The sequence below is a fragment of the Macaca thibetana genome, chromosome 4 (genome assembly GCF_024542745.1).
Source record: "Macaca thibetana thibetana isolate TM-01 chromosome 4, ASM2454274v1, whole genome shotgun sequence".
Taxonomy (NCBI): Eukaryota; Metazoa; Chordata; class Mammalia; order Primates; family Cercopithecidae; genus Macaca; species Macaca thibetana.
The window spans coordinates 114,354,832-114,367,975 of record NC_065581.1 but is presented as its reverse complement, the minus strand read 5'-3'; the positions used below and the strand labels follow the sequence as shown (position 1 = coordinate 114,367,975).

The 13,144-nt window shown below is 50.8% G+C and overlaps 1 protein-coding gene across 1 annotated transcript; it reads right to left on the bottom strand.

Moving 5' to 3' along the window:
- Positions 1–1,846: 1,846 nt before the first annotated feature.
- Positions 1,847–8,593, bottom strand: LOC126952507 (UL16-binding protein 2). The gene is made up of 5 exons (XM_050787184.1): positions 8,438–8,593; positions 5,575–5,838; positions 4,435–4,716; positions 3,638–3,769; positions 1,847–2,375 (listed from the first exon to the last, which is right to left on the bottom strand). The coding sequence occupies exons 1-4, from the start codon at positions 8,520–8,522 to the stop codon at positions 3,660–3,662; spliced, it is 741 nt and encodes a 246-aa protein (XP_050643141.1). The 5' UTR covers positions 8,523–8,593; the 3' UTR covers positions 1,847–2,375; positions 3,638–3,659.
- Between the last annotated feature and the right edge of the window lie 4,551 nt (positions 8,594–13,144).

The window sequence follows — 13,144 nt, the reverse complement described above, 5'->3', positions numbered from 1 at the left end:
ACCACGCAGGCATGTGCGCGCGCACACACACACACACACATGCATGCAGAAATACAGACACAGCCATGCACATACACGGGCACACACAAAGACACACAGAAACACATGGGAGAAACTGCGTGTCATCTTGAGAGTTGTCATTGTCAGGCCCATCCTGCCCACGCACCTTTCACCTCAGGGGCTGTCTCCCAGTTCATGAAGGAGTTCTGAAGCCCTCAAGCAAGCAGTCACTGTGTGATCTGAAACACTCAGACAGCTCTTCACTCTGACCTATCTTCCTGGTCCCCCCGGGATGAAGCAGCGTCTTGTTGGTTTTCACTGTAGCAGAAGAGAATTCTCCCTGGGGCAGAACTGCTGGGCCACCAGAGAGTACCCCTCTGCTCTTTGCCCTCAAGGCATCTTGATCTGCAGGGCAGAAGGAACTGCCCCAATCCTCAAAAATGAACTCTTTATGGATTCCTCTTTCACCATGATGCCAATGTCTCTTTTGTATTCTCTGTAGCCCTTGGCTGTGGATCCCAAGCTGTGTGCCAAGGAGCTCAGGGCACAAACTCGCTGTGCGCAAACCCGCTGGGCTTACTGAACTATTTGAAAGATGAGCAGTGCCATCTGCTGGAAAACGCTAGAAAGTACCAGTCCAAGGTATTTTATAGTTTCAACATTAGACTATGCACCATTACAAGTTACAGGTGTGCGCCATCATGCCTGGCTAATTTTTGTATTTTTAGTAGAGACGGAGTTTCACCATGTTGGTCAGGCTGGTCTCAAACTCCTGAGCTCGTGATCTGCCCACCGCGGCTTCCCAAAGAGCATTTTTTCATGTTTGCTGACCACTTGCAAGTCTTCTTTTGAAAAGTGTCTGTTCACATTCTGTGCTTATTTTTTAATTGGGATTTTGTTCTTGCTTGTTGAGTTGTTTAAGTTCTGTGTAGATTCTGGATATTAGAGCTTTGTCAGACACACAGATTGCAGATATTTCTCCCATCCTATAGGCTGTTTACTGTGTTGCTAATTTTTTTTTTTTTTAAACTGTGGAGAAGCTCTTTAATGAGGTCCCATTTATGAATTTTTGTTTTTTGGTTGCAAATGCTTTTGGTGTCTTCATCACGATATGTTTGTCAGGCCGTATGTCCAAAGTGGCATTTCCTAGCTTATCTTCCAGAATTTTTATAGTTTTAGGACTTACATTTAAACCTTTAATTCACGTCGAGTTATTTTACATATATGGTGAAAGGTAGAGGTTCAGTTTCATTCTTCTGCACATGGCTAGCCAGTTATCCCAGCACCATTTGTTGAATTAGGACTCTTTCCCCATTGTTTGTTTTTGTTGATTTTGTTGAAGGTTAGAAGGTGTGAAGGTTTCTTTCTGAGCTCTATTCTGTTTCACTGATTTGAGTGTCTATTTTTGTACCAGTACCATTCTGTTTTGATCACCGTAGCCTTATATTATAGTTTGAAGTCAGGCAATGTGATGCCTCTGGCTTTGTTCTTTTTGCTTATGATTGTTTTGGCTATTTGGGCTCTTTTTAAATTCCAGATAACTTTTAGATTAGATTTTTCTAATTTGTGAAAAGTGACATTGGTATTGATAGAGACAGTGTTGCATCTATAAATTGCTTTTGGAAGTATGGCCATTTTAACTAAGTTGATTCTCCCATCCATGAGCATGAAATATTTTTCCATGTATTTGTGTTGTCTCTGATTTTTTTCAGCCATGTTTTGTAGATTCTCTTTTCCCATACAAAATCTGGTAGAATCACTCATTTATTACTCCATATCATGGAGGAAAAATGAAGTAACATTAATCCTCTACTGAGTAATAGAACAAAATTCCAAACTCTGTAGGTTTTTGGGAAATATAACTTTTTATTTAAATATCAGTACAGAATAATACATTAAAGGAAATTACACTAAAGGAAAGTATCATTAATATAAAATTTTTTGTTATTAAATAATTAAACAATTCTCTTTCAAAACATGGAAGGAATCCCTGGAGGTCCGAAGTCTAACATGATTGTTTTACTGACAATATCATTTGCAAGAAAGAGATCATCATTGAAAGAAGTACTTGATTTTCCAAACAAAGGCAGAAGAAAGAAAATGTTGACATATCTTGTTTAGTCAGCCAGAACTTTAAGTGCAAAAATTCCATCAGGTAGCACCAAGAGAAAATTGCATAATATGTTAGGAATAACCACTGGTAAAATTGTTGGCAAAAGGAATCAAGGCAGTGAATGAGCTATTGGGGCCATGGTGTCATCATGATCTGCTGGAGGCCTCTGGACATACACAGTAGGTGGTGGGCAAGTCGCCAGCCAGAAGGACGAGTTTGATTGAGAACCTGCTCACAGGGGCTTTTTGGTGTCATCTTTAACCTTCAAAGGGGACACAAATGTTGGTTTAACAGGCAGAGAACCCGGATCACTTTTCCAGGGTAATCTTTCACTGGTCACTCCATGTCTCAGAGCCCCCTGCACTAAGGGACCTATTTTTCCCTTGTGCCCCAACCCTGGCGACTGCAGCTTGGACCAACCTCTTTCCTCCTTTGTCACATCACAGAGTCAGTCCAGGCCCTGCACCTGACCAGGGCATGGAGTGGAGGGGCCCACAGGTCTGAAGCTGGTAGTGATGGGTCCGCGCCCTCACTCAAGGCCCTCTCTATGATCTGATGAGAGGGCCTAAAACATGGCAAGGAGTGGGGCAGACATCCAAAGACAGGGTTCTGTATTCCTGTGCCCTTGGCCTTGTGTGGACCTGCAGGCAAACATCATTCTTTCCCCTTCTTCTTGAGCCTTTCCTCACACTGGGAGCAGCACCCATAGCTCTGAAGGTATCTGTCCCTGTTCCACCTTATCCATTCCTGGTGCAGCCCAGTGGTGCCCGTGGAACCCCAGCAGCACCTCAGACCCTCCTTCCTCTGAGTCCACTCTGCTCCTGACAGGGCCATCAGTGGGCTCAGGATCTGGGGTGTGCAGGAGGGTGATGGCAGGGGAGCTGCCTCAGGGCCCAGATGCAAACCCCATGGGTTCATGTGACTGACTTTTAAAAAATCCTTCTCTTGAGCATCCTCTACTCTTCACCTTCCACCTTAATTCCTGGAACCCAAGCCACTTTCTGTAGGAAGGTAGCCCTGCACTCCCACCTTTTCCATTAGGTGTACCAAGGCTCTCCCAGCCCCCTCCTCCTGAGATTACACCCAGATCTCTCTCTTAGCCTCAGAGATGGAATCCCCCTTCCCTTGTCACACCTCATGTAAAGCTACCATGATGCACCTAACTCAATTAAGAGAACTGCCCATGTCTGAATTCCTGCTGCCTGCAGGCCACACACCCTTCCTGAATAGGAATCTGCTCTGAATCATGCCCGAACTTGTTAAACCTCAAGCTCAACAGACTCTGAGCCTTGGTATGGGCCCCTCCATTTCACTCTGGACTCTGAAGGTGAGAATCCATCAGTACTCAGGAATGAGCTGCCCAGGTCATTGCCAACAGGTGACACAAGGTCTCATTCACCTGTCTCATGCCAGGATGAGAAGGTCCCAGCCACAGGGAGGTGTGGGACTCTGGGAATTCTCTTTTCCCGTCCTCCCTCCTCACCCACCTGCTCCTTGCTCCACTTGCAATTCTGCCCACAGTACCTGTCACTCTAAACGACTCTCCTCAGATGCCAGCTAGGATGAAGCAGGGGAGGATGATGAGGAGGCAGCAAAGGATGAGGGTGGTGGCCGTGGCCCTGAGTTGGGTTGTGCCTGAGGACATGGTGAGTGGTGCTGAAATGGAAAAACAAAAGTGGCAACCCTTGTCCAGGCCCCAAATCTGAGGAGACACCTCCTCAGTTCCTGCCACCCTAGGTCATCCCGGAAGGCAAAAGTTTTGTCCCCTCCCCGCTGGTGTGGGGCAGCCAGTGTGACAGGTCCTGGGTTAGGAAGGGAGAGGGGGTGTCCCTTGTCCTCAGGGAGCTCACACAGCTGCTGAGGGAAGCAAGGTGACAGCACAGCCCACCCTCCTGCTGTGGTGGAAAAGGAGGTGATGCTCCAGAGTTGGGGAGGGGAGGGTCTCTGGGCTGGTGTTGGAGGTGGTTTTGATGGATTTCCAGCAGACGAGGGAAAGGAAAGGAAAAGTGATTATAAGAAGAGGAAACACTAAGGAGAAAGGTCTGAAAACACAGTGACACCTGCAATTTCAAGGCTGGTGAGAAATCCGCAGTGCGCGGAGCAGTAGCAAATGTAATGAGGAATAGGAGTCAGGAGGGAGAAGGGAGAGGAGGATGGGAGAGCACAGGCACGCCAGCACCCCCAAGAGGAGCGCCCCATGAGGGGGTCATTTGACCATAAACATGTACACTGGGATGACTGAAACTGAACTCAAGAACTAGTTTCTTCAGATCACCGTTTCTGATCTCATTCCAGATCCCTGTTTCTTTTACAGCTGTTACCTCCTGCACTTGGCTCCAGGGTGCTGTCCATGTCCATCAAGAAGTCCCCAAGCCATCTTGTGCAGTCTCCCATTGAGATGTAATGGAAGGACATGGTCACATCCTTGTCATTCTCCCACTTTTCTTTCATCTTTCTGGCTCCAGGATGAACCGTTGTCCACATTCTGTTCTCTGAGTCAAAGAGGAGGAAGACCTGTCCGTCGAAACCGAACTGCCAAGATCCACTGCTGTGTCCTTCAGCTTTCTGCTCACAAGACATCCGGGCCTGCAGGGTGAGGGGTTCTGCCCCCATCAGAGAGAGATCAGCTCTGGTCTTGACAAATTTTATACCCACATCCTGTTCCCCTTACAATTTCCTGGCCTTACTCTCTCTGCCACATCTTGGCCTTGCCTCTAGACCTCTTGAGGGGTGAGATGACCCTCCTTTTTTTTTTTTTTTTTTTTTTTTTTTTTTTTTTTTTTTTGAGACGGAGTCTCGTTCTGTCACCCAGGCTGGATGGAGTGCAGTGGCACAATCTTGGCTCACTGCAAGCTCCGCCTCCCGGGTTCACACCATTCTCCTGCCTCAGCCTCCCAAGTAGCTGGGACTACAGGCGCCCACCACCACGCCCGGCTAATTTTTTGTATTTTTAGTACAGATGGGTTTTCACTGTGTTAACCAGGATGGTCTCGATCTCCTGACCTTGTGATCCGCCTGCCTTGGCCTCCCAAAATGCTGAGATTACAGGCTTGAGCCACCGCGCCCGGCCTTTTTTTTTTTTTTTTTTTTTTCGAGATGAAGTCTCACTCTGTTGCCCAGGTTGGAGTGCAGTGGCACCACCTCAGCTTTCTGCAGTCTCTGCCTCCTGGGTTCAAGGGATCCTCCTGCCTCAGTCTCCCAAGTAGCTGGGATTACAGGTGTGCATCACCACACCCAGCAAATTTTCGCATTTTTAGTAGAGACAGTGTTTCACCATGTTGGTCAGGCTGGTCTCGAATTCCTGACCTTGTGATCGGCCCACCTCGGCCTCCCGAAGTGCTGGGATTGTAGTCATGAGCCACCGCGCCCAGCCCCCATTTGTATTTTTACGTGAAAACTATAAATGCCTCTAACCTACCACTGTATCTGCTCCCTCCTGTCCTGGGCCATCTGAAACTCACCCCTGGGTGTGTAATTCTCCAGCTGAATGTCAAGCAGTTGCTCTGTGAGCATGTCCACCACCTCTCTCAGTACTGGGTTCTGTGCTTTCCAGGCCTTTGTGACATTTAGTTTCTTCCCCAGGGTACTGATGGATGTGACTGTCTTGTTGCCACAGTCATAGTGAAGAAAAGTCTTTTTATCCACCTGGCCTTGAACCGCACACCACTGTGGTCCAGGTCTGAACTTAGGGATGATGGTGATGTCATAGCAAAGAGAGTGAGGGTCTGTGGAGAAAGGCAGGTGAGGGGTGGGTGGGGAGAGAAAGACCCCTAGTTAGCCCCTCCTCCACACTGTGACAATAAGAGGACACCTCTGGCAGGCTGGGCTGGCCCAGGAAGGAGTTCCCCCTCCAGAACTGTGGTGTCCACAAGATTAAGGCGAGTGCTTGCCCCTCGCATGAGGACAAGGAGGAGGAGGAGGAGGAGGAGGAGGAGGAGGAGGAGGAGGAGGTCTCTGCCTGCTGAAAAACCACTTGTCCCCAAACATGTCCCACTGCCCCTCTGCCCACATTAGTCAAGACATGACCTTGCTAAAGGGGTGCCAGGACTGCTAGAGGAGGAAGGGCCTGGTTGGCAGAGGATCTTCAGCAGCAGCCCATGTGGACTGTGGGAGGTGGGAGAGGGTGTGGGGGCTGCCCCTGAGTGTGCTGGTGCATGGTAGGATGGACTGAGGATGGAACCAGTTGGATAAAGAAGAATTAATTATCATGGTCACAAGATTTAACATGTTGGCAAAGCCCCTGGTGATGGCGTGCATCTGCTATGAGGATGCCTCCCTGAAACCCTGGACAAAGGGATGGTCCACGCAGCAAGAAATAGAAAATCTGAATATCTAAGGCAGGTAGTAGAGGGAGGGATCACGGGCTCAGAGAAGTGCCCATGCCAGAGGGGCCTAAGTGTGAAAATCCAGAACAATTTCCATCCACTGTGCTCATGGGAAACCTGGAGGACTCCTGCTTACCCAGCATATAAAGAAGGCCCCATGAGAAGGCATGGAATGAAGCTTAGGGATGCCTATTGCTGAAGACCAGGTTTGGCGGTAGGAGATGCTGTTCCAGAAATGGGCTCCCAGTAGTAATGGGATGAAAAATTCTGAAATTACAGATTCCAGCTGGAGGCTGTCAACTGTCAGGAGCAAGGAGGGTGCAATGATGGAAATGATTAGAGAAGTCACAATGCCAACTGGGAACCTCAGTCATACAAAGTTATGCCCGTGGCTCATAGAACAAAGGGGTCCAAGGTCCAAAAGAAATGGAAACCCAACCTGGATACTGCTGGATTTAAATAATTACAAGAAACAGATAAAACAAATGATGGATGACCAGGAGGCTAAAAGTAGCCAGTCCATCAAGAACAAGGTGGCTTTGCCCAATTTGCAGAATGAAGCCACTTCTCAGACCCTGAACCCATGACTAGAAGAAGACACCAGTTTCTAGTGAGGAAGAACTCTTTAACCCGGCAGCAAGTACAATGAGTCCTTGTGACCTTCTCCAAAGATATTTATGGCAACCAAGAAACTGCACAAGCAGTTGGCCACGATCCCCAGGACACAACATGGCTGCACCCCCTCAACATCAGATCACACCATCAGGGAAGGTCCCTGATGGTCCCCATGGACCATAGATGCCACTCAGCAGCAAAGGAGGGGAGAGTAAGCCCCTAACTATGGGACCCCCACTCCCATCACATCCACACCACCCAGAAGCCACAGGTAAGGTAGGACCGCTCTCCAACTGGCCCCCGAGACATCACTTGGAGATGACACCATAGGGGATGGGGCACTATTCACTGGGACACTGTAATCCCCTCATCTGGGATCAGCAACCTAGGACAGGGTCCAAATCTGGTCCCCCTCATTTGCAGGTTGCCATTTCCTGCTGTTGTTCTACAAAGGGACAGGACTGGACACAGAGACGGAGAACCCAAGGCCTGCAAAGATCACAGGGCATCCTTCCTCCCTTTCTAAAAAGGCTTTGCTGACCTGTGTCTACACAGTGACTGTTCTCTATGACGCTGGCTCCCCAGTAGGAAGAACAGGCGAGTCCAGGCCCCAAGGGCAGAAGTGGGCGCCTCTACTCACCAGAGTTCCCAGGGTCTCCTGGAGGGAATGGTGCTTCCCATCCCGCCTGCACAGGTTCTGAGGGGAGGGGGTGTGTTTGCTGGGGTGTGTCCTCAGGCAAGAGGCAGAAGGTGCCGCATGGTGTAGGAAGTGGTGAGGGCCCCTTCATGGATGGGAGACCTCTAGGGTGACCAGCTGGGCTGAAGTGGGGAGTAAGAGGATGTGACCTGGGTGGTGGCAGTGGATGGTGAGGGGAGGGGTGGGGGTGTCTGCTGAGCTCCTGGGTGTAGGTGAATGTCTGCAGGAAAGTGCAGGGAAACATTCAAGGGCAGGGAGCCCTGGGGGTGCTGGAGGGTTCCTGTGGTGGAGAGCGGGTGAGAGCAGAGCAGGCCTGTGTCCCTGTGGAACGCTGCTTCACCCCTGTCCTGTTCCCGGCTCCGGTTCCCGGGGCTCTGATTTTTCCTTCCCGAAGGCGGCGGGGCTGCCAGGCTGCACCAGGGATCCCAGTTCCACCTCGCTCTCTGCAGCCCTCTGGCCCCTCCACCGTCCTGTCAGCCTCCTTTCCTCCCCGCTCCATTTCGCCTCTCCCCTGGCAAGAAGCAGCCTCGGGGAGTGGACCGAGCAGGAAGGAGCTGCCGATCGGAACTGAACGGGCGCTCAGTTCGGGGAGATCTCCCGCGTGCTTCCAGAAGCCTCCCCTCCTCTGAAACCTGCTGCCCCCCAGGTTTGGCCCCCGCCCCGCTTAAGCTCCATCCACTAACTCACCGTCTCCCCCAGTCTGGGACCAGCGCGGCAGCAGGAGCAGAAGCGGGAGGCACAGAAGGATCTTGGTAGCGGCGGCAGCCGTCATTGGGGAACCAGAGCGCTGGGGACAAGAGACTTGATGGAAGGGGAGCCTGGAAGATGAATCACCTCAAGGTTGAAAAGTCGGCTTATATATGGGGGCGCTCCATCCACGTTTCCCGCCGTTACAGAGGTTAGAAATACGGTTGTCTGCCCTGCAGGTGTCCCTCCCCTTTCCGGGTGTCCCTCCCCTTTGCCCCAGCTCCTTTCGGGTTGGTGTCTGAGTGTCGGCCCGGCCCCTGCCAGGACACGGTTCCTTCCACGACAGATTCATTTAATCATCACAGCATTTTTTATTGAAGGTGAAGAAACTTGCAGAGGAATATTCAGCGGGGGCGGCGTCTCCCTGTCCCCGCCTGGGCCCGCGACACTCTCCCTCCCCCTGCTTGCGCCGCGGGGTCCTTGGTTCACCATGCTCTGGGGGCAGCCACAGGCCTGATGGCGTCCCTTCCACTACTTCCCCAGTTCCCAGTGGACGTGATTACAGTCCGGGCTAGGTTTTCTTTTTTTTTTTTTTTTTTTGAGACGGAGTCTCGCTCTGTCACCCAGGCTGGAGTGCAGTGGCCGGATCTCAGCTCACTGCAAGCTCCGCCTCCCGGGTTTACGCCATTCTCCTGCCTCAGCCTCCCGAGTAGCTGGGACTACAGGCGCCCGCCACCTCGCCCGGCTATTTTTTTGTATTTTTTAGTAGAGACGGGGTTTCACCGTGTTAGCCGGGATCGTCTCTCGATCTCCTGACCTCGTGATCCGCTCGTCTCGGCCTCCCAAAGTGCTGGGATTACAGGCTTGAGCCATCGCGCCCGGCCGTTTTCTTATTTGTTTATTTATTTAGAGACGGAGTTTCGCTCTTGTTGCCCAGGCTGGAGTGCAGTGGCCTGATCTCGAATCACCGCAACCGCTGCCTCCCCGATTCAAGGGATTCTCTGGCCTGAGCTTCCGCAGTAGATGGGATTACAGGCGCCCTCCACCACGCCTGGCGAATTTTTGGTAGAGATGGGGTTTCACTGTGTTGGCCAGGCTGGTCTCAAACTCCTGACCTCAGGTGATCCACTGAGCCTCCCAAAGTGCTGGGATTACAGGCGTGAGCCACCGCGCCTGGCCCGGGCTAGGTTTTATTACAGGAACAGCAGGCAGGGTTTCAGAGGTTTAAAACAACACATTGTACACTAAACAATTGGTCAAGATGGTAAATTTTATCTTCTATGTTTTTACCAAAATTAAACAGCTTTAAAAATTATCTTAAATATTTATGTCTTGCTCCTGCTCTGCCCAATGCAGACTGGTCAAAAGAGTCTGCTCATTAAAATTGAGGACAACATTGAGGACCTCGTCCCTAAAATCTCAACCTGTGACACACTTGCTGATTTAGAAAGCTCCTCAGAGAGATGGGCCCTGAGCTCCCAGTTCAGCAGCTTCCCTTGCCCAGGTCCAGAGATGGCGCAGCGGGCTCAGCAGAGCAGGTTCTAGAGAAAGTTCCTGGTGGTTCCCCACTGTCAGCGCATTCTGCTGGCCTGTTCCCCCTGGGCAAAGGGCCAGCCACCTTTAAAGCTGGGCACAAATACCCCCTCCCACTTGTGTCCCCCATCTCCCCACAATACAGAACACCCTCCTGCTCCCTGAGACCTGGATCCACAGTGAGCGCATCTGGATCTCCCTGTGTAACAATTGCTCACACAATTTATGTGTGTGAGCATGTGTGTGACAGAGTCATGCTCTGTCACCAGTCTGGAGTGTAGTGGCACGATCATAATTCACTGAATCCTCAACCTCCTGGGCTCAAAGCTTCCTCCACACTCAGTATTGGAGAGTGTGGGGCGAGGTAGTCTGAGCCACTTGCTGAGCCGGCCTCTAGTTACTGTTTCCTATGCCCTGGCAGGTGCTTCAGTAGTATTCACTCCTGAATTTACCATGCCCTGTGTTAGACTGGTCCGGGGGCCAAGTGAGTCTTGGCTGTAGTGCAACTGGGGCGAGTCATTCTGCCAGGATTGGGAACTGTGTTACTCGGGAAACTTTTCTCATCACCCACCCCAATCCTGTCCCAGATGGGAGGAGCAGTGAGTGCTGTGTCCAGGCTCCCTGCCTTCCCAGTGCTCCCAGCATCACACCCAGCTCCTCCCCAGATGGTGTGGGGTCTGAGCTCTGCATGTTCACCATGCTCCCACCATTGGCTCCCCATCTTCACTGCCCTCCCAGCATCATCCCAGCCCCTCTAGGGTCACTGGCTGACCAGGTGGGAGTTGGGTGAAGAGGCAGAGGTCAGGGCAAGACCCCTGGTCCAGTCTGACTAGGTTTCTCTCTGAAACGTGACTACATTCCACATCCTGTTCCTCTGGCAACCTCAGTTAGAATCATCTGTAGGGCAGTGTAGAATCTGGGCCGGTGATGACCAATTCCTGCCACCATGGCTTTTCAAGTGTATTGATTTTTCCTAAAATGGATTAACAAACTAGCAATAAGTTATGGAAATGCTGCTTTCCTTACTAACAGTAGAGATGTATTTATGTATTAATTCTGGTTTTTAAAACAAATATAAGTCCATAGGCACTCTATTGAACGCAGACTCAATCTCAAAATAACACACGTTGAAGATCTTCCAATACCCGCACATATAGATTATTTTCCTTTTTATCTCTGCACTACATTACATAGAATGACTGCATCACATCAAATGTAACCAGTGTCTATGTATGAAGATCCAGATGGTCTCCAGTCCATTACTTTTACAGAAACGAAATGCTGCAGAAACTGTGCTTGTATGAATCTCAATTTAATTGTGTAGAACAGATTTCCAGATACAGAATTGCTGTGCAAAGTATTGCACCTTTAAAGCGTCTCATGTCACGGGATAGCAGTGCTGGTGACACTCTTGTCTGTAATTGTGAAGGCCCAGCTTGTGCAGAGGAGGGTGAAACATCCACTGTAGAAGGAGGGGAAACTGGTACAGGCTTCCTGAGGGACAATGTGACAGTGTTCATCAAGACTCAAAAATATCCAAGTCTGAATTAAGAATATGTATTTATATTCATTTGAAATGGTGTAAAGACTCCCTGGAAAGATGAGAAGAATCCAATAAACTTTCCTCCCAGGCGTGTGGCCAATGAGAGTGGAGGCAGGCAGGGGCGGGGAGCCTTTCACACGTTGACTTTTCATGGTTTCGATTCTGAAACACGTGAAAATGTGGAAGTGAAGTAGTAAGGAAGAGTGGGGCCAGGAGTCCCAGCGACGGCCACAGGGTGGGTTCGCCCGATCTGTTTGGGGCCACAAGGGTCTGGGGACACGGAACCCGGGCAGCGGCGTGAGGTTCTGCTGCAGTGACGAGGCACTGGTTCTAGATATTTTCCCAACGGTGTTGTCACAGGGAGTGTATTATAGGTGATTTTGATTTCAACCACAGGTGACTTTTGGGGAAATTTCGCACAGGGAGTTTCAGTTTCGACTCTGCTGCGTCCTCTCCGGGTTCTGCGCGCTCCTCCCAGGACGCCCGCTCCGCCCGAGCTCCGGACCCGGGTCCCGCCCGGTGGAGACTGCGGAGAGGGTGCCACGCTGCGGGTCGATGCTCCCGGGCTTCCGAACAACACGGCTTTTGGAAGACCTGGGAGGACTCGCGGTCGCGGCAAGGAACCGTGGCAGGAGGAGACAGGAAACGCGGGGCCTGGTGGGGTGAAGAGCACGAGGTTCCTCCTTCATCCTCGTGGGGACTTTGCCACCGGCTCAGTGGAGACGTCCCCGTCCCGCTCGGATCTCTGGGGATCCGACAGTGTGGCCCACGCGAGGACCCCATCCTCCTTGCCTTGGGGCTGCTGCGGGAGGGTGCCCGTGGAGCACTAGATCCTGAGTGCCCAGGGTCCAACAGGAGCTTCCCGTTGTCGCCTCCCCGACCCTGCCGCTCACGGTCCAGGGCCCCTGGTTTCTCCACTGGGCTGGGGGCCCGGAGCAAAGACGTCGTGAGGCAGAGAAAACCTTGGGATGGTTAGAAATGAAGAATGGGAGAACCAGAGAAAGGGCGAGGAAGGAAACAGGTAGGGCCAGAGAACAAACAGAAACCTCCGCCAGGAAAATGGGAGGAGGATGACACACACACAGACCCTACACTACACCAACTCTCCGTCTCCTGCTCCCTGCTCTGTAAGGAACGCAGGCCCCACCCATCCACCCTCACTGTGTTTAGGGTCATCCATTCCAGCGGGGTGAGGAATCCCCTTGTGGGTGCTGTTGGTATTGCCCTGAGGGCTGTGGACACTGAGCACCTCTTCCTGGGTTCACTGCCATTTGCATTCTTCTTCTGATGCCAGTGGGCAATGGGTGGTCCCCAAACTCTGATGAGACCTCGACCCCAGCAGGTGTCGGGCTCTTGACACCGCCTGGGGAAATAAATTCTAGGACCAGTAGGAAAATAGAGAAAGGGCGGAGAGTTTTTCTAAAAGGAAAAGTACACACTCACAACAAATGCAACCAGTGTCTGTGTCTGAAGATCTAGATGGTCTCCAGTCAGCTACTTTTACAGAAACGAAATGCTGCAGAAACTGTGCTTGCATGAATCTCAATTTAACTGTGTAGAATAGATATCCAGAATCTATTCTACATATTCTTAATTCATTCTTAATACATATTCTTATTTCAGACTTGGAT

Excerpts from the sequence above, each read along its gene's own strand:
- LOC126952507 (XM_050787184.1), bottom strand. The coding sequence starts at position 8,522 with ATGACGGCTGCCGCCGCTACCAAGATCCTTCTGTGCCTCCCGCTTCTG. Across the intron at positions 5,839-8,437 it reads GTCCCAGACTGGGGGAGACG|ACCCTCACTCTCTTTGCTAT; the intron begins GTGAGTTAGTGG and ends CTTTCTCCACAG. Across the intron at positions 4,717-5,574 it reads GGAGAATTACACACCCAGGG|AACCCCTCACCCTGCAGGCC; the intron begins GTGAGTTTCAGA and ends TGATGGGGGCAG.